The 21,083-nt window shown below is 41.2% G+C and overlaps 2 protein-coding genes and 1 long non-coding RNA gene across 24 annotated transcripts in view; 1 reads left to right on the forward strand and 2 right to left on the reverse strand.

Moving 5' to 3' along the window:
• The window catches only part of LOC127527858 (uncharacterized), a 687,118-nt gene that overhangs the window by 137,538 nt on the left and 528,497 nt on the right, over window positions 1-21,083 (forward strand). The gene's annotated exons all lie outside the window — the stretch shown is intronic.
• Window positions 1-21,083, reverse strand: part of LOC114644514 (tripartite motif-containing protein 16-like) — a 428,510-nt gene that overhangs the window by 137,421 nt on the left and 270,006 nt on the right. For 5 of the 8 annotated variants that reach the window (XM_051927888.1, XM_051927880.1, XM_051927879.1 and 2 more), the window contains one exon: window positions 595-754. The exons of the other annotated variants lie outside the window; for them this stretch is intronic. In XM_051927888.1, the coding sequence (XP_051783848.1) occupies window positions 595-754 (160 nt within the window). The remainder of the gene's footprint in view (window positions 1-594; window positions 755-21,083) is intronic. 8 annotated transcript variants of the gene reach the window in all.
• Window positions 1-21,083, reverse strand: part of LOC114644753 (tripartite motif-containing protein 16-like) — a 203,467-nt gene that overhangs the window by 136,616 nt on the left and 45,768 nt on the right. The window lies entirely within an intron of this gene.

The raw sequence follows: 21,083 nt of genomic DNA on the forward strand, positions 1-21,083 counted from the left end.
CTGAGCAAACAACCGCAGGAATATAAAACACGAGAGCCCAGGGGGAGCACAGCTGAAAATGGATGAACGTGAACTTTTAACGTGGACTCCATCCAGCAGAATGTAATGGACACTGAAGACAGCAGGAGTAGATTGAGATGTTCTGATATTATAAAGCACTGATGCTGAGCTCAATTTGATTCCATTAACGTCTTCTCTGTTCTCAAATAAACAATTCATTTGTGCTCTGAGCCGGCTTAGCCATTTAAAACACATTTCTGTTTATTAATCTTAAGGTGAGCAAAGCAAAGGAAATAAAAAGAATCTCAAAGTTAAGAGAAAAAAGGACTTTTAAGAGAATACGTGGAATAAGTATAAGGAGTATAACATTTCAAGTTAAAATTCCAAAACTTCTGATTTAGAACATCTGATTATTAAGAGAGTTTGCTATCACTCAACTAATGACTGTGAAAGGCACTATATAGTAAAAAATAATAAACAGCAAAGGATAGCAGATAAATGCTAAAGAGCAGGCCTTCTTCAGTGTCCTCTTATTGTCACTCTGGTCCTCCTAATGGACTTCAATAACAAACACAATGTCACCTGACGCTGTACCTGATGGAGTCCTTGTCATGATGACCCACTGGCTGATCTTCTCCAGACTCTTTGTAAGACCTGACAGCTCCTTTCTCAGGTCCTCAGATGAGAAATCAGTGGTGACAGTGAAGCTCAGCGAGTCTCCATCAGCAGGAAGGACACAGCGAGATGAGAAAGTCTGCATCAGGAGAGATGAAGGGACGAGATTTCAGAAAGGAGACATTAAAAATAATACTTATAAGAGGGGGCTCTTCTGAATTAAGGATCAGTGAGGTGGGCAGTCAGCGTGGGTTTAGATGTTGAGAACGCCTGTCATTGACTTGTTGGTTATTTATGAGAGAATATTTGGTGGAGTGTAGTGGAGCATCAGAGATTATCGACATTAACTATCAATGAGATTTTAACACAGGACTCCATGAGCGGAGAGTCAAGATAAAGGGATTGAGGGGGCAGGTGGGCCCAGAATTAACTTGGCACACAAAAAAAGGTGTTGGACTTTTTATGGTTCTGAGACAAACTTTATTAAATTAAATTAAATGTAAAGACTAACACATGTAGGGAGAAAGCTCTTCAATATAATTATACAACTGAAGGTCTGCATCTCAGAAGTTTGACTTGTGAGAAAATCCTGGCAGCCTTTGTGTCTTCATCATCATCATCATCAACTATAGAAAAGAGAGAAAGCTACGGCAAGCTGAGTTATTTAGCAACCACCATGTGAGGAGTGTAAATCAAGAAAAAAATCTCAATAACGTCTGCGAAACACAGTCGACATCAGGACTATTGTGTGGAGTGTGAGAGAAAAACACACGAGAAATATGAGAGATGAGAGACGAGACTGGACTGTGGGGTCTGAGCTGTGAGGAAATGCTGAAGGATTTGAATCTCATCAGTTTAAGGATGGAGACATCTGAAGGTGGTCTTGGAAAAGAGTCGGCACCATCCTTTGTTAGATGTCATCTTTTACACTTCATAAAAAATTCACTTTTTCACACAGACAGCTGTATGTTCATCTCTCTGTCATGCACATGAAGATACCAACTTTGAAATACAGTATTCGTAAAAAGAATATTTGAAATGTTAGTGAAAAATGAAAAGTTGATCTTTGTTGGGCTGAATGGCCTGTTCTTATAATGTTGTACAAACCCCTCAGATCTTTTAAATTTCTCCCTAAATTTTCTAAGGTCCCACACACCCCAGTCTGATCAGACTCCCTGAGAAGTGTCGCTCTCATCTGCAAGAAGTGGAGATGGTCCTTGGTCTCTGAAAGCTCCTTCAACTGTGCTTCTCTCCTCTTCAGCTCCTCAATCTCCTTCTCCAGTTGCTCCATGACTCCTTCAGCCTTCTCCATTTCTCTCTTTTCTTGTTCTCTGATCCTCTCAGTCAGTTTCCTGTGGGTTTCCTCAATGCACCGTATCAGAGCAGTGAAGCTCTTCTTATTTGCTTCCACCTCTCTTACCACAGACACCTAAATAAATAGGATAAAGATTTAGAATTGAGTCACCTGAAAAGAATAACCAATCATGAGGCAAATTTGTTGTTGTTTTGATGTTGTGATGGACAGTTTGAATTGGTTGGAGTGACTGGTGGTACTTTATTTGCAGAAGGAAGGTTAGTTGCCTCTCAGACAATATGTTCACCCCACTACGCCAGGTAACATCACTACTCTGCTTATGCTGCTGTTAAGGAGACTGCAGAGCTTTATGAGATATGCCATCATGAAAGGATTCCTTGTGAGGGATCTTGAGAGCTATTAGCAGGAGTTGCTGGGGACACCTCTACTATCTTGTGAATACTCCATTCAACCTGATAGTTTGTATAAAAGTCTGCCTTTAAAAATGGAATCTCCTGCTGAGCCTGAGGTTAGGTGTGGAGTAGATCAACACAAACCAGGAATAAAGAAGAAGAAGAAGAAGAAGAAGAAGAAGAAGAAGAAGAAGAAGAAGAAGAAGAAGAAGAAGAAGAAGAAGAAGAAGAAGAAGAAGAAGAAGAAGAAGAAGAAGAAGAAGAAGAAGAAGAAGAAGAAGAAGAAGAAGAAGAAGAAGAAGAGTTTCAGGTGTAAGACGTCACCATGTCAGACCTGTGAGATGGAGATATTAAACAAAAGGGTATAGGTGTTTGTCAAGGGGCTTCAGATTTCTTTTAATTTCATTAACTCTTTGCATATTTACCTTCTTCCATCTCTTTTTCATTGTAAAACTCAGAGTTGTGTATTTATTTCCATGTTTGATATATTTCTATTTCATGTTAGAACTTTGTATTATTACTAATGAATTAGCTATTGTAACTTTGGCTCATACTTTTATGATGACAACTGGTGGGGCTTTACTATGTGGAGAGGTAAATGTGAAATAAAAGGTGCCTGCTGTCCAGGATCACCAACCCCAAAGTTGGAGGTGTTTAGCCGTTTTCAGAACTTTGCACATTTGGACAGTGATTCACATAATTCTGCGATAGAAGGCAAGGATGAGAAGACCTAAAAGGTCACCTCCTCACCAGCGACTAGAATGAGGAAGAAATGATAATATGAGATTTATTATTAGAGAATTTAGATGAAGCTTAACTCCAGAAACAGAGAGTCTCATATGGTGTTTGCCTTTTGGTGCACATGTGGAAAACCTCCCAGGATGGGTGAATAGGATCCTAGCCAGAGCAGAGAAGGAAGGAGACAGTTGTCATTGTCACATACATCCAGTTCTAAATGAACAATTTTAAGAGGATGGATCAGACCATAAGTACTGCAGAACAATTTACAGAGTTAGGTACAAAGCTGAGGAGCAGTAGTGACAAAGTGATCAGAAGTTCAGCCTATGTCACACATAAGACTGAGGAAATCAGATAGATAGATAGATAGATAGATAGATAGATAGATAGATAGATAGATAGATAGATAGATAGATAGATAGATAGATAGATAGATAGATAGATAGATAGATAGATAGATAGATAGATAGATAGATAGATAGATAGATAGATAGATAGATAGAAAGAAAATGGCAGTCATAGAATGATTATATAATTAAAGATTTATTCTTCATAAAGTTGTATTCCAAATACTCAGACACTCTTTTGAGCCAAACAAGTCAATCCAAAACAAACAAAGTTTCTGAACAGAATCCAAAGACAGTTGTTGAAAAACAAAGCACAGGCTGACAAATCCAGAAAATCACAAAAGCATAAAACACATCTAAAAGAACACAAGAACTCCACAAACTCGCAGAGCACATTCACAATGAAACTGTGGGAGACCCTCAGGGTTTATAGGGCGGAAGGGAAGCTCCTGGTGGTGATTGGCAGAGGGTCCACCTCTTGGTGAGCCACACACAAACCACATGGAATATAACAAAGGCAACTTATAGGCACAATCAAATACAAAGAACAAAGCACATTCTCAACCAAATCAACATTAACAGTAATAAATAAACAAAAAGACATGAAATAAGACTATGAACAACATCTAGTGGAAGGAATACAGGTTGTAAAATTTCAGAGTCATCATGGGTGTAGAGAGGGGATTTCATGCGTCACTAATAAGCAGGAATTCTAAGAGGAAGCAACAACAGAAGACGAGCGTAGAACCATAAATTGAAGTGAAGTTCGGTCTGTGAGGTTGGTCCTCCTTCACTTGTACTTCTTCAGCTGTCACCTTGGTGTCTGGATTGGACTACACAGTGTTGAGTGACACATTGTGCCCCGCCTATTTTCATTGAAATAAAGATAAATATGGACCGGCTGTGTTTGGTACTTTAGTACACTCGATGGTGTTGGTCTGTTTAATGTGACTCTGTGTTAAATAAATTAGGTTGGATAAGTTTGGTCTGTCTGGGCACAGAAATGTGTATGAAGAGTTCTGTCTCTGCTGGATGAGAACTTTCACATAAATGAATCCTGGCAGAACTGGGAATCAAATAGCATGCTACCATAGACAGTCTGCCAGATCATTCCAGGGTCAGAGCTACACTAGTGATCACAATGGAAGCCAATTGGGGGTTTCTGCCAATTAACCAAACTTAAATGTGAGGATGTGATGGAAGATCTGGAATAACTGGGAAAATTCCACTGAGATACTGGAAGAAGGGGTAAACTCCAAATGAAAAGTGAATGGAAGAAAGTGGATTTGAGATTCAGCAGATGTCATCACTGGACAACCTTACTGTCTTTTGTGATAAAATATTAAAGCTTAAGTAAAACATTTGGAGGTGTACGTTATGTAAAGTCTGCACTCAGTCAGACAGTCCTTAAGTTGTGGAGTCTAATAAAACTGAGAAACACCAGAATGAAGACGAGAAGATCATTACCATTTATAGAATAAATCAAAAATATCCCATCTCTCCAAATGAGATATTTTACAGGAAAAGACAAGCTCTCCAATAAGAACGTAACCTCTTGATAACAAAAGAACTTGAACAACTCATCTTTAAATCACAACATCATTACATTGAACATGGAGAGAAGGCTAATAAGACCTTAACTCAGCAATAAAGAAGCAGGAAGTTTGCAAGGCAATAACAGAAATTACCAGCACAACTGGAGATAAAGTAATGAAGCCTAAAAATTTAAGTCACACATTTAGCAGTACTCTAAATCTTTATATTCTACTCAGTTAAAAGAAGACAAGACACAATCTGAGGAGTCCTTTGATGCTATACAAATACAAGAGCTGGACACTCTTAGTGCAGAGGAACTGGACAAACCTTTGACACTCTCAGAACTACTATATGCTGTAAACTCACTCCAAAGTGGGAAAACAACAGGCCCTGGTGGAAACAAGTGGAATTTTATAAAGACGTTTTCAGCTAAGTTAGCTCCACTATTATTAGCAAAGTTTACTGAAGCTACAGACAACAAAAATCTACCCAAAAACCTACCCAATTTTCCACACCTCCCACCCATTTCCTTTCTAGAAGAAATCCTGATCAGTCCTGAGGAGTCAGACAGCATCTCAGCAACATATAAAAACAATTCAAAGAATCTCCCCTTTAAGGGTGCTAGGATACGGCGGGAAAAGGAACTTTAAATGAATATCTCAGAAAAGGAGTGGAAGTCATTCATGCATAGAACACAATCCAGCTCCATATGTGTGACGTATTTAACCATCTGACATTGACTCTTCATCCGTCACATTTATCTTATTTAATATTGGGAAGAATCCAACCTGTGAGTGTGGCAATCGAGCTCCAGCCTCACTGGGCCACATGTTTTGGGAGGACAACAAAGTAACATCATTTAGGGCCAAAATGTTTGAATGTTTTATCAGACAGCCGTGGGGTCACAATCACTCCTAACTCACTTAAAGCTGTGGTTGGTGGGCTACCAGAGGGACCTAAAGTGGAGGAGGACACATTGACTGTAACTGCCTTGACCACATTGTGAGCTCGTGGACTTGTCCTGCTGAACTTGAAGACTCCCAGCCCACCTGTGATAAGTCACTGGGTCACTGATGTCTGACATTTTAAAAAAACAAATTCTCAGTTAGAAGATTTGTTCAAAACCTTTATAAAATATGGCAAGATTGAATTAATAAAACTTTTAAATAAGCAACCATAGCAGGGGAAAACGAAATTATGCCTTTATTTATTTATTTATTTATTTATTTATTTTCCTAAATTATCATGAATTTTGGCTCAGCTCTTGGCTCTTCTCTCTTTTTCTGGGTTGTAGCGTGAATCCTGTTTGGTAGTTTTTTTATTTTTTGCAGTTTATTTGTTTGTTTAGATTTCTGTTTTAACTTTCTGATTTTTTTTTATTATTTTTTATTTTAACTTTGAAAGTCATTTGTTGTTTAAGTTGAACTTGATTGTATGCAATGCTATTTTTAAAATAAAAACAACTTAGAACATTAATGGAATGTTGTGCCTGCTGATCTAATTCAGAACATCAGCGTCGACCTTCAGTGTGAGTTTCTGTTAGTAGAGTTAAGTCCCCTTTAAGCAGCTGATGGAATATCAGAGGACTTTATGGTGATGCTGTCTGAGTCTCCAATGAGTAACACCTGGGATTCTGTCAACACTGAAAGGCCATGATGGACACCACACAATGTCTTCTCTATCTCTCCCTTCTCGTGTCCCTACTCATCATCACCAGTGAAGCTCTGCCACTCTTCAAGTTCTCATTTATTTCTCCTCTCTTTGATATGAAGTGTTGTCTTCCTATTTTACTCACCTTCATCTCCTCCATTGCCCTCCTCGTCTTCTTCAGTGTCTTCTCTCTCTCCTCAAGTTCCCTCTTGATGTCACTCAGTGTCGCCCCCAGCTGTCTCTGTTTGGACACACAAGAGGACACGTGTGATCAGATCAGAATTCACGTTCACTTTGTGATTTCTTCTTCTCATTCTGACTCTTTATATTTTCACAACACATTTGACATTTCATGACACAACTTAGATTTAATTTAACAAACAGAAATGACAATAAAGATTTAAAGAAATGTTTAATATAATTGATGTAAGATTGAGTTTGGGTTTGAAGAGTACATCAAATCCAGTAGACAGTTTGAAGGCACACCGGTGTGTGAGTTAGTTCTTGACATTTAGAAGACATCACATCGACAACCTGGGAAATGTGAAGTTCACACGACACCAAAAATAATAAAAAACAAACTGGAGTGTAAAATAAAGAAACTGGTGAAAGACCAGGAGGACTTAAACACGTCATGTCAGTAATTATAGAATCTACAAGGCCATTTGATATCCTGAGTCAGACATGTGAGGACGTTGTCTGCTGTTGTCATTTTCTGGAGTCAAGTAAGATACCGAAATACACAAACGATTCTGTTGAATTCAGGAAGAAGGCAACTTAAAGGAGTTCTAAAACTCAGAAATTATATTTTTATATGTTACTTACGTCAGTGTTTTGTTTAGGTGATGGATTATTATTTTTAATTAAACTAGTGAGCTCTGCCCCCTGCTCACTTCACTCGCCCACCCGCAGGTTTGGTTCATATGGCGCTTCAAACATTTAAAAGCCTGTACAGCACCTGTCCTTTTGTCTCACTGCCTTGTCTCTCTTCTCCCCCAGATATCCTCTGCTCCTGTGGTGGTCCCGCTCCCGAGGCTCACCCCTATGAACAGGAAGATTTTCTATTCTTCTAATTGAGAGACAGAACTGTCTCCTCTGACTACACACTGAGCTCGATTCACTCCTGAAAGAGACTTATGTTTGTTTGAAGTGTCTGAATAACGTTTGTCTCTAAAATCTTCTGTGTATCTGTGCTACTCTGTGACCCAAGTGTGACCGCGTACGTGGATTTCACTTTCACCAAACCACAAATCTTTCAATTCTCACGGAGAGGCCTCTTCATTGGGAAGAAGCACTACTTTTCCCTGAAGGCAACACGAATTAGACGATCTTCAAGTCTCTGACTTAAAGTTTCAATCCAAACAATTTTTTCATTCTCTTTTTGTTGTTCCGTTATTTCAAAGAGTAATAATTTCCATTTGTTTGTGCGAATGCGATCTTTACTATCATTTTTGCAGACTTTCGAAATGGCCAAAGTCTCCATCTCGTGGATCTTGCTTCCGTCTCTCTTGACTTCCAAAAAGTCTCTTTAGAAAGATCACGTCTCATCTCTTATAACAGAGAGATGTTTATTATGTTTATGTGTTTTGGTTTCACCAGAGCCTTCATGACCACCCAGCCATCCCTGTTAAGTGGTCAGCTCAGAGATGTGCAGGTGGGTGAGCCTGTGGTGTCCTGATGATGGACTATCTGTCAGGCCGACTCAAGAACTGTGTGAGCAACACTGGAGCAGCACAAGGAACAGGCCTGTCTGCTTTACTCTTCACTCTGCGCACCTCACACTGGAAAGAACACAATTTCTCTTTTCTTGTATATCCACAAATCACCCAAGGAGTGTCTCAGTGGGCTTTAACAGGCTGTGTTATTGACAGCCCCCCACTCCAGATACCCTAAGAAGAGAAGAAAAACATGAAAATCGAGGTTGAATACACACACAATACAGCTAATGTGCCAAAGCCCCAGTCCACCTAAACTGCATGTCTTTCGATTTTAGGAGGAAACCCACATGAAGACAAAGAGAACATGCAAACTCCACCAGGGACAAGTCACAGTCGAAAAATAAAATGTATTTATAATATCAGGACAACTGAAGATGTACATATTGAAGTGTATACAGACAGAAGATATCAACAGACAACACCAAACATGAGTCTGTGTTACTTTAGTTATTTCTTTGTCTTGCTCTTATAGGAAATGTACATAACTTGTGATTTTATTTCTCATAATTTTTATCAAAAATATGTCCCAGTAAACATCATTCATTCAGAACCAGCTTTTAAATGTTCTTGTCTCAGTTCTGCTTCAGTTCTTAGTTACTTATTAAGTTTCCAGAGTCAGCACTGTGATGGCAGTTTGGTTTTCCTCACAGGCTGCCTGCACTCCCTTACAGCTCCTCTGTGTGTGTGAGACGCTGCTCTGAACTGATTCAAGTCCACTTTAGTTTTCTTACTGAAATTATGAAGAGACCCTCACAACAGCTACAGCCTTCTCCTTCACACAGTTATGGTGATGTCAACTCCCAGAATTCACCCTCTGGCTTTATCTTAACTACCGAGTCCCAGTCAGAAGTTCTCAGACTCTGTGCATGTGAACTCCTGACTTGGTTTATGGTCACTCAGGTGGAGGTGACCCTTTGTCAAGATTGTTGTGTCCATAGAGAGCTTCCTCTGTCACACATTTAAGAACATTCAGTTGGCTTTGTCTTTCTTCTAACAGATTCTTTTCTCTCTCTTGGCCTTTTCTCCTTGTGACAGTGAGTTGTTCTACAGTTTAACGTCTTTGAGGTTTCACACTTACTGGAGCCTTTCTGATGGCCACAATAAGGGTCTTATAACAGGGCAGAAGCTAATCCAGGGGCAGAGATCAGAGTTCTAGTGCTTACAAAGGGTTATAAAGGACGGAGTGGACTTGCTGCTGTACGTGTCTTGGATGAACAGAAATCCAACCTTTTTACTGTTAATTCCTGCTAAGTGTTGTCCATCAAGTTGAGTTTCGGCTCCTTCTTCAGTCACAAAGTGATAAAGAGTGACATACTGAGACATCTCTAGGTGACATTTGCAGTGTTTGATCAGACTGATCATATGACACCCAAAACTGTCAAGGAGAGTCCTGGTGAAGTGACCTGACATCTGTACTGAAGGTACGAGTCAATAAAAGAGGGGCAGGTGGTGGCAGCTTAAGAAAAAGACTTCTGACCAAGCAGTGCCAGTTTGTCCTACAATTACATGTCTGCTATCAGGGACATCTGAAGAACTGATTTATGGAAATCAATCCAAATCAAGTGATAGCCAAACAACAGAAAACAATAATAGATCAAAAATTAGATGCTGATATTAGTGACCTCATTCATATTAAACTGAGAAATATCAGCCACATCATAGACTTCATTGTTGTTTGAGATGTTGTTTTCTAAATGTGTGTTCACCTGTGAGCCGAGCTCTTTTAATATTCCAGCGAGGACTCAGCCACATTTGTGTCACTGACTGAGACCTGGCAGAGCCGATGTGACACTAGTCCTTTATTTGAAGACACACCAAATGGTGGACTGAAGTTAAGTGTCTTTATCTGAACTTACTGTACATTGAGGTTGTGTAGTAGTGATGGGGGATTTGAAATTGGCTTAGATGGTCAGACTTACACTTCTAGTAAGTTGGGGAGCAGGGCTCTGTGAGTTGGCGGGCATGGTTCTGTCATGTGTATCACATGGTCTGTCTTGCATGCTGCTTCTTGCGTGCCCTGGTCGGCTGCTTAGTGAATTATATATATAGATAATATTGTAATGACCAGTGTAATAAGCAAATACAACTCAGAGGTCCTGGAGTTTTCTATGTTTCACGTGGAGTATTCGTTCCCTCACAAGCGGTGTCCTGTCTTACACTCCGTTATTTGGTTACTGAGCTCACCTCCGAAAAAATCACAGAAAGCTTTCCCTACCGATCAGTTGATCTCCTGCCACTCTCGTTGTGTCTTTTTGATACCACAAACACTCCTGCTTATTGTCTCCTGACTCCCTGCTCCACACCTTCACGTCTCTCCTCACTTCTCCTGTCCGCCCCTCACAGAATAGAAGCCCCTCAGCCAGTCCCATCACTTACAGCTTTCAGCCCTTTCTGCCCCCATACAGAGCATCACAAGCTGCCTGCACACCACAATATATTAACACAACCTGATATAACAGAATATATAAAGAAAATGACAATGCAGAAGACTATTAACATTAATACAGAATAACGTTACCGTCACTGGTTTCTATTTTCACACATTTTCAACACGCTTTCTATCGTTCACTGTTGGCCTTCCTACTCCGTCATTGACGCAATACTTGAAGAGCTGTTGCTGTTTCGTAAACGTTTAATAAGTTCAAACACCACACACATATGTTGATAGGCCATAACAATGTATAGTAGTTTAGTTTAATTATAACAAAAGAGAAAAGACACAAACCGCTATTACAGCTGAAGGTACGTAACGGACACTGGGATTCCTGCTGTTCCAATGTGCAGAACTCGCAGTAGTAATCGGGAGACGCTGGCGTGCACAAGGTGGGGTTTTTGTTATTTAGTCCTGACAGTTAATCAAGTGACAGATAATCGAGTTTTACTGGAGATGAAGAGATTTCTCTGTCACATTAAATGTACAAATTCCTTAACTCAAAGTTATTCAAACAGTTTCCATTAAACACTAAACATCACTCACCTGCTTTTCTTCCCTTTCCGTCTCCAGCTCGACCATTTTATTCCCATTATGTCCAGTCACCACACACATCATGCAGATACAGGAATCATCAGTTTTACAGAATATCTCCAGACTTTTCTGATGTTTCTCACAGAGTTTCTCCTTCAGATTTCTATCAGGATCAACCAGCTTGTGGTGCTTCAGGATCGCTACTTCATAGTGAGGCTGCAGGTGAGTCTGACAGTAGGAGACCATGCAGGTGAGACAGGACTTCACCGCTCTGAACTTCTTACCAGTACAGAAGTCACACTCCACATCTCCAGGGCCAGCATAATTCTGAGGAGGAGGAGGACTGAGAGTCGTCTTCTTTAATTTCTTGATGACTTCATTCAGCAGAGTGTTTCTGTTCAGCTCAGGCCTTGTGGTGAAGGTGTGTCTGCACTGAGGACAGCTGCACACTTGGCTCTGATCCCAGTAGTCCGTTAGGCACTTTAAACAGAAATTGTGACCACAGGGGATGGTGACGGGGTCAGTCAGGGTGTCCAGACACACTGAGCAGGTGAACTCGTCCTGTGATACAAACAGCGGGGCTTCAGCCATCATCAGTCTGAGGAGAGGCAGGCAGAGAGAATCAGTCAGAGGAACAAGGAAGTGACTTGTGAAGAAACCAAAGAGAAAGTTTGTCTGAGCTCAGTGAGGAGGAGGAGGAGAAGGAGGAGGAGGAGGAAGAGGAGGAGATTAAAAGAAAAAGCTGAGAGCTGACAGAGAGAACATCTGAGGAGACACTGAGGGTGAACAGTTAATGTGAGACAGGAGCTCAGAGAGAGAAGACCACCAAGTGACAGAAGAGATGACCTTTCACAGGGGGTCTGCTAAAGTGACATTCACGTCAGTATTTCTTATTCATTTATTACACACTGAAGTCCACATCAGACTCCACATTAGTCCTCTTTATTAAACAAATTATCCATCCTATAACAAGTTCTCATCTCCTGCTTATCAATAATAAATGTTTTTTTTTGTCCATGCCAGGAATTTATCAGATTATTCAGTAAAGACCCCAACTGAAGCCCACTCAGTTTAAGAAACAGAATAATATGATACATTAATAAACAAAAGGATAGTAGAAATATGAAAACGTTTTAAAAACTGATAACAGAAACACACACACACACACACACATAACACACAGCAGGCGCTCGCTGCTCTCGGCTCCTTCACAGTTTTTTAGATTTTATTGGTTATTCAAGTCGTTTTATCTCAGGATTTGTGAGACTTAATCAAGTCTGTTGAACAGGCTCGTCTACTCCTGCACCCTACGATTAACACACACAGATCTGAGTCACACAATTGGGTATAAGTGATGCCCTGATGCCAGTCCCGCTGTAATAGCCCACCTCAGACTCATTCCACTTAAGTACATAAGAGTGACCCCTCCAGCCTGTCACTTCTCAGTGCCCCACACTGGGACTCTCTGTCACCAGCACTAACAAATGTACAGATGTCTCTGGGACACATGAAGGCTCGTGTAACATTTGATTTTATTCCGGTTACTTCTGTCACCCTTGCTCTTCTGTAGCCAGCAGACACACCACATGCACTTCAGATCAGGTCATCTACCTCAACCTAAGTATATTCAGGTCTGGCCAGTACTGACATTGGAGACCATCTAGGAAAAGCTTGGGTGTCTGCTGGAAGAGGTGTTGGTGAGGCCAGTAGGGGGCTTACCCGGTGGTCTGAATGTGGATCCCAATGCCCCAGTTCAGTGACGAGGACACTGTGCTGTATAAATGGTGCTGTCCTTCAGATGAGACATAAAACTGAAGTCCTGACTCTCTGTGGTTATTAAAGATCCCTGTGTGTCCTCCATGAAGATGTCTTTGCTAAATTGCCGTCCAAGGCCTTGTCATTGTGCCTCCCCTAATCGTCCCCTGTCTCTCATTAGCTAACTGTTTCTCTCACCACTTCACCATCTAATAGCTCATGTGTGGTGAGCATACTGGTACAAAGATGTCTGCCGTCACATCATCAGGTGGATGTTGCACATTAGTGGTGGTTGAAGTGGCTCTGCACTCAATGTGTAGAAGAGCTTTGAGTAGTGAGAAAAGCACAATAAAAATATAAAGAATTATTACTATTATTATTATTATTATTATTATTATTATTATTATTATTATTATTATTATTCAAACTGCCACCTCTTAGCGTTGTTAACCCCAATGGCAAGAAAGCTGTAATTTCCAACATCCGTTGCCCTAATATTTACTTCAGTCACTCAAGAAATAAAGACAAAGTATAGAAATGTCAAAGGAATGTGTCATTTAATAATCTGGGATGAAATATAAGAGATCAGCGTGGACCTCAGCGTTATCATATGCAGAGCACCACCTATTGGAATGTAAGTCATGTATTAATACAATGCATTATATTTTCCATTCCAACAGATGGCACATTACAAACATTTGTAGTAATAAAATGTATAGAATATTGGAATGACAAATACAATGTGTATGTCTCTGTTATATACAGTAGACCCCTGCGAAGTCGCGGTTCAGAGTATGCGGCCTCAGTCATTCACGGATTTTTCCTTGGAACCTATCTAATAATTGTTAGCGGAAACCACAAATATCCACCACAATTTTTATGGCTTTTTTCGTTTAAATCCTGTGCTGTAGAGAGAACAGGAAGCAACTGTCGAGGAAAATGCAGATTGGGATGTTGAAAGTAGCCAATAGAATTTGAAACTGTGACTCCCAGCAGTCCCTGCAGTGTCTCTGATTGGTCTTCTGCTGAGGATGCTGGGGCTGTTGGGCTCAAAGGATGTCAGCGTGGCTTTTTAAAAGGGGGCCGGTGACCAAAAGCAAAAAAAAAGTTTTTGTAATTTGTGTTTCAAGTTCCTGTCTGTCTGCCTGCCTTCTGTTGGTTACCTGTACTTATTCTTTTTGTTCTCGATCGTTTTGTACGTCTGGATTGTCTGCCGTCTGCCTGTGTACATGAGGGCTGTAAATGCATTCATGGCCATCCTGTGAAGAAATGAGCGCTCCTGAACCAGTCCACCCATCTTCACCATTTCATGAACTAGCGGTAGGACTATCTTTACATTCCCATTCAACGTGCGGATCTCTGGACTTTCTATTTTCATCATTACATTTCATCTGTTATCGTTTTTTATGATTTACTGTGTGTGTTTTGTTGGTGCTTTGTTGTATGTAATGTGTAATCGCCGTAAGGTGAACAGGGGAGGTATTGCTGTTTTCATTTGTTTTCATTACATTCTTTATTTGCTGTTTGATTTCCACTTTGCTTTGTTTTTGTCTCTGTTTGTGAGTGTGTGAGGGTCGGCCCAAGGCTGGCTGTGTCTCTGGAATCTCCACCATAAAAATAAATCGCCGTCTTCTCAACGGTGTGAATCTTAGTGGCACCGGACCGCTGCAGCGTTATTCATTTCTCCTTGCTGCTGATTGGCTGTGATTCATCTCCAACTGAGTGTTCTCGTGTTTTCTGTTTTGCTCCTCTTATCCCTTAAACCGCCACAACCGGCTATAGTCGTTTCAAAGTGCCATTTGTGAACACGCAGGAGCTGATCAGTCAGTGCTGTACATTCATTGAGCAGCCAGCTCATGACCACTGCCAGCCTCTTGTGAGCAGGGGGGCTGAACGCACCCCTAGAAGACACGGACGCTCCTCAATAAAACCTCCTAAAAAACGCTGATAGACTACCTTCACATTGCTCCCTTACTTGCTGGGCTTACTTGTGGCTGCTCTGTCATGTGATATGCTTCTCACACGACGCTACGCTTACTTAAAAGCCTGAACAGCACCTGTCCTATTGGCTGATTGCTTTGTTTCTCTCTCCTCCACCAGACATCCTCTGCTCCCGTTGTGCTCCCCTATGATGTTTGTCTATTCTTTAATCGATAACTAACTGCATACTGAGCTCGTTTTACTTCTGAAAGAGACCTGTTTGTTTGAAGTGTTTGAATAAAGTTCCTGTCTCTACAATCTCCTGTGTTTCTGTGCAATTCTGTGACCCAAGTGTGACACCCTGCAGCACTGCAGCCTCGCTGTCCCTGATTGAGCCGCTGCACTAGACTGGCCTGCCAGCGTCAGCGCTTACCTCTGTGTGCTCGAGTGCAGCACCTCAAGAGCAGTTGGCTCGGTGATTTCATCCATGGCGTCACTTGCACTTTGTAAATATTGTTCACGTAGTTTATTAAATAGTTTTTACAGTTCATTAGCAGGGTGTAAAATGATTAGTGTTGCAGTAATTGTGATGCTCTTTGCAGGAAAAAAAATATGTGTTCCATTAAAATGTCACTTTTTCATTGTAAATTGTGACGTTTACTTAAAGTGCAGCAAAAAAAGTATTTGGCACCCAGGGATGCATTAACCCCAAAGTATGTGGCAGTTTAAGAGTTAAAGCCCCAAAATGTCGTTGAAACTCCCGGCACCTTCTAAGGCTTCTGGCAATGAAAACGCGCTTGTGTGAATTACAGTACATATAGCGGTAACATCGGGATTTTACATTCTAGCACTGCGGGAGACATAGCAGTACAGTACTGTGCAGTATGCAGGTTTACCTTTACATTCTTTATTTTTAGGTAATGTATTAAGCTGAGAATGAAATTAAATTAAAGTCATTTGGGGGCATAGTTAGGGTTTAAACTATAAAAATAGGCATGTTTTGAACCACATCCAATATTCATGGTTTTTCACAATTCGCGGGTGCTCTAGGAACGTAACCCCCGCGAAATTTGGGGGTGTACTGTAAAATTTAGTATGGGATTTGAAAAAGCCATGTTAATGTTTGAGATGTGCCATCTGTTGGAATGATGAATTTAACATGATGTCTCTGCTACACACCATTTGGTATTGGATTCGTAAAAGCAGTGTTAGTGTTTGTGATGTACCATTTGCTGGAGTGACAAATGACATTAATTTTATTTCTGCAAATGTTTGTGTTGTGCCATCTGTTGGAATGAGAGAGACATACGAACCTAATTGACACACAGATACACAGACACAGATATATGTTAGATTAGCATTTAGGTTTATATGCCAGTGCTACTTTGTATGTCCTAACGATAATAAATAAAGTTACAGCAGATCATATTAGTTAGCTTATTTAATCAGTTGTTAAAGGCTTGTCTTTTTTCCTTCTTTCAAGCATGAAGCTCCGTGTCGAGGCTGTCTGCAGTTTGACTCTCATCAGTGAAGCTGCGCGCTGTCGCTTACTGGCACAGTTGTCATTTATTTTAGCATTACAGCAGTGGGGCTCAACCTGTGGAGCGAGATATCTACAAGGGGGTCACGAAGAAAAAATGGAAATCGATGAAGTTATTTATTAAAACAAACTCGGTTATTACAACTGTTTATGGTAGTAAAATCACACTGAGTATGTGGACTATCGGCTCAGTGGTATTCGTGTAAATGACTGAGTGTCGTTCGCCTCTAAGAGCCGATTCTTTGTTGTGAACTATTAGAGCCGACTCCCATCGGGGAGAGCAGAGTCTTCGAGAAGGGTGTCTCTGCAGAACACTGACCCGAGTGGGCGGATTTCAAATACTGGATGTGTACAGTAATCCCTTGCTACTTCGCGATTCACTTTTCGCGGATTCACGACTTCGCGGATTTTATATGTAAGCATATCTAAATATATAACACGGATTTTTACTTCTGTTACTTGCTTCCTCAGTTGGTTTGCCCAGTTGATTTCATACAAGGGACGATATTGGCGGATGACTGAGAAGCTACCCAATCAGAGCACGCAGTTAAGTTCCTGTGTGCTGCTGATTGGCTCAGCGACAGAGTGTTGCATTAACCAGGAAGTCTCATCTCACTCATTCAGCATTAACGTGCTACTGGTTCAGGGGCCGTGTCCAAGAGCCAACAGAAGATGCAAATGATTGCAAAAAAGGTAAAAGTTTCAATGAGTCCACGATTCTTTTTATTTAAAAAGGAGGAAAAGCATGTAAGATCTACGGCCGCAGTATCCTTTAACCAGGGCGCAGTGGACGTGATAAGGCAGTAGTCTGGATGGAATCTGCTTTAGGAATCTTTGCAACAAGGTCGACGACGTCATGATCTCCTACAAGCTGCTATGTGTACTTTCAGTAAGTGTAAAGTTATCTACCGATTTCATATTGCTTAGCAGTTGTCCCTGTTATTAATAGAGTAAAGGGTGGGTTGTAAACAATACAGAGAGGGTTTAAAAACGTCCAAATACACGTTAAATAATTAAATAAATATGGTGTCCCTACTTTGTGGAAATTCAGTTATCGCGGTCGGCCTTGGAACCTATCTCCCGCAATAAGTGAGGGATTACTGTATTACAATGGGTGGTTTCAAAGCGTTGTTCTGATTGGCTAAAACAAACACTGGGTGGTTTCAAGCGGAGTAGGTGGGTTCTATTGGGGTTTCTGATTGGCTAATACAACAACTGGGCGGATTTCAAGTTAAGTATCTGATTGGCTGTGTGACGGGACATCTTATCATACCGGAAAAAGAATTTTACTCTGGATGCATGCAGCACAGCGTGCAGAAACAATGGCATAAATTAAAAAGATTAAAAATGTTTGAGTATAACTATGAACAAGACAGAAAAAACTAATTACACACATGAATCTATACACTAATCAATGGCCACTTAATTTGGTGCACCTTGCTAGTAACGGGTTGGACACCATTTTACTGTATACAATGACACTGCAAGTCCCCATCACAGTTGAATTAAACATTGAAATCACACAGCACAAGACTTGGCATGAAAAACAACGTATAAACCACAACCAAGGCAGGTAAAAGTTAGTAAAAGTGACAATCATGTAAAGTATAAAGTGCTTAAAAGTGTAAGGTGTAAAGAGTGTCAGATTACAGCAGCCAGTACATGTATTATGAACAAGATTTATGAGTATGGATATTAAAGACGTTCAAAGTTATTATTGAACGACTGGAATTCTTTTTGAAATAAGCTGTTCGGCAGTCTGTAAGTGCGAATTTTGATTTACGTTACGTTCTCCTGAGGGCAGAGGTTCGATGTGTTGATGACCGGGATGAGACGTGTCCTTCATGATGTTCTTTGCTCTGCTATGGTACCGGGTGTTGGCAATGTCCTCGAGTGAGGGAGCCATTTGTTTTAAAAGCTGGTGTTAGGTTTGTGGAATATCTACACATGAAATATCGTATATAAGGTAAAGTGCATGAGCATTGCACAGAGACAGAATATTATATAGGAGCTAAATACACATTAATTTGAATATTGTAGCAGAATATAAATATATATTAGACAAAAGAAATATTGGTATTGTACAGTCATGTTACTGTGCTAACGGGATGGGGAGGTAGACAGAATGTACACATAACACAGTGACGAGAATAAATGTAATGTGCAGCGTATCTGACATTGACATCTGGAAGAATGGTAGGTTGATTTAAAAAAAGCGTGCTCAGCAGGAAATTGCGTGTGGATGTGTGTGGTTATAAATTGGAACGGTACCGCTTAATGCAGAGCAAAGCAGGCACATTACACATCCCAGCTCATCGCATTTTAAATATTGAAAGTTAGTGGCAGAACCAAGCCGTTACAGTTGTATATTGCAGGTTACGTTCCAGTTTCCCTGTTTTTTGTCACCGAAAAAAAGGTTTAACGATGACTGGATGCTTGAAACCAGCCCATACAGCTTGGGGAACGCCCATTACGTTATCTGATTAGATGCTTGAAACCCGCCCATACTGCTTGGGGAACGTCCATGTTGTTCTGAAGAGACTAGTACTTGGAGTCTTCAGCCAAAGAAAATCCATGCAGGCAGGGGCGGGACTTTATTTTAATGTGCACACCGTGCGGCCAATCACAAGCAACAACAGACTAGGATCATACCATTATGTGAAAGAAGGAAGGTGGGCATATGCTCCGAATACAGCGAGTGTAGTGGTACAGTCCAGGCACACAGAGCGACAGAGAGACGGGGAGTCGAATTGAAGTGAAAGCCCGTGAAAAAGTGAGAAATGAGCGAAAAGCGAAAAAGTCCGTGACTGAAAACTGGCTGTCTGCCATCACGCCTTCTCCTCCCAGACCGAGGGATGGTTTGGACGGCGCTCGGGCACAGTCCACATGCACCTGTGAGTCACGTAGACTTTTCATTGTTCTTTGCGGTTTTGGCTGCTTTTCTATATATAATCTACCAAGTTACCCGACCACGGTAGTAGTGAGGAGGGGTTGGGGAGGGGGGTGTGTACAAAGTGCAGGGACGTAATCAGTGTGAGTGTATGACCCGCACTTACTGGTAATTCCCCGGTTTGCAGCACGAATGGGGTTCAACGGCTTACACACGCCTCTCTGCGCTGGGTAGACACACGTTGATCCATTCAGTGTAGTACGCGTGCAGTTACTTGATGCAGGAATCTGTATAACATTGAAAGAAGTGTTGTTTCCATGAAATACATTTGAAGCGGTGGCCATGGAAGGCAAATGAACAGTCAACGCGGCTTACAGCTGGATTGATGCCGTGTTTTCTGTCACCCGACCATGGTAGTAGCGGGGGGGGTGGTATATAAAGGGCAGGGACGTAATCAGTGCGAGCGTATGAACCGCACTTCCTGGGAATTCCTCGTTCATGGGGAACAAATGCAAGCCCTGGTTGATCCATTCAGTGTAGCGCGTGTGCAGTACGGGACATCCAAGGGCATCACAGACCTGTTAATGCTCAATCTCATGTATAATTATTTATTGAATGCTAAACACTTCCGGAAAGACACAGTTGTCTAAAACGGTTTGGTCTGATGATACAACAGTAAGTGAATGAAAAGATGGAACTCTGGAGAGAGCAAAATACAACACAATAGTGAACCTGCGGCATAACAAACGCTGCATAATTATTTATTGATGGTTGAACACTTCTGGAAAGACACAGTTGTCTAAAAAGGGAGGGTTTGAGGATACAACAGAAAGTGAATGAAAAGATGGAACTCTGGAGAGAGCAACATTTTTGCAGTGTTACCGCTTGTGCATATTAAATCTTGAAATCCTTCGAGTAACTAATTAACTAACTAACACACACCAACTAAGCTTGTGTGAAAAAAACGCGCCCGTTCTTTCATCATTTTGTTGCAGCCTATCAAAGACTTGGTGATCATGTTTTGTAGACTCAATGTACATTGTGTTTTCACTCAGCGCGGGGGCGTGCATTCATCTCAGATTATTACATCCTGACTAATCTGCTACACGGCTGCGTTTGAAAAACCGACTTATCCCTGATGAGTTTCACCGGCATTAATGATTAGAAATCTGGTTGGAATAAAACCCTGCAGCCACAGGGGTTCACCAGGACTGAGTTTGGGAAATACTGCTGAACAGAGACGAAACTGACTCAGGTGAGGAGTTGGGACGGGCAAAGTAGTTGCAGCTATTGATTATTCAGTGTTGTTTGCCTGGGTGTCTGATCTGTGTTGACTGACATGGCTATTTTCTGCGTATCCCATGGTTGTCTTCCGGCAGTGTGAATGCCTTGAGAGACAGGGCGTCCTTGTGTGGTGAGTTGTTGCAGTTTGTGACCACATCGCCGAAGTTATCCCAATGCTGGCAAACAAAGCCAACAGCCATGTTGCGAAGTTTGAGAGCAACAGTTTCGTCAATGACATTTTTCCAAAAAAACCTGACTTATAGGCAGATTTTTGATGGGGGACACAGTCAAGTGTCGTAACCGAAAAGAATAATGAAAAGTCAACATGGCTCAGAGGTGCATGTGGACTCCTAGCACAGACGAAAGGGACTAACTGGGTGGTCAGTGAGTTTTTGCATCCGGGCACATGAGCAGGCAG

This window comes from Erpetoichthys calabaricus, chromosome 5 (genome assembly GCF_900747795.2).
Source record: "Erpetoichthys calabaricus chromosome 5, fErpCal1.3, whole genome shotgun sequence".
Lineage (NCBI taxonomy): Eukaryota > Metazoa > Chordata > Cladistia > Polypteriformes > Polypteridae > Erpetoichthys > Erpetoichthys calabaricus.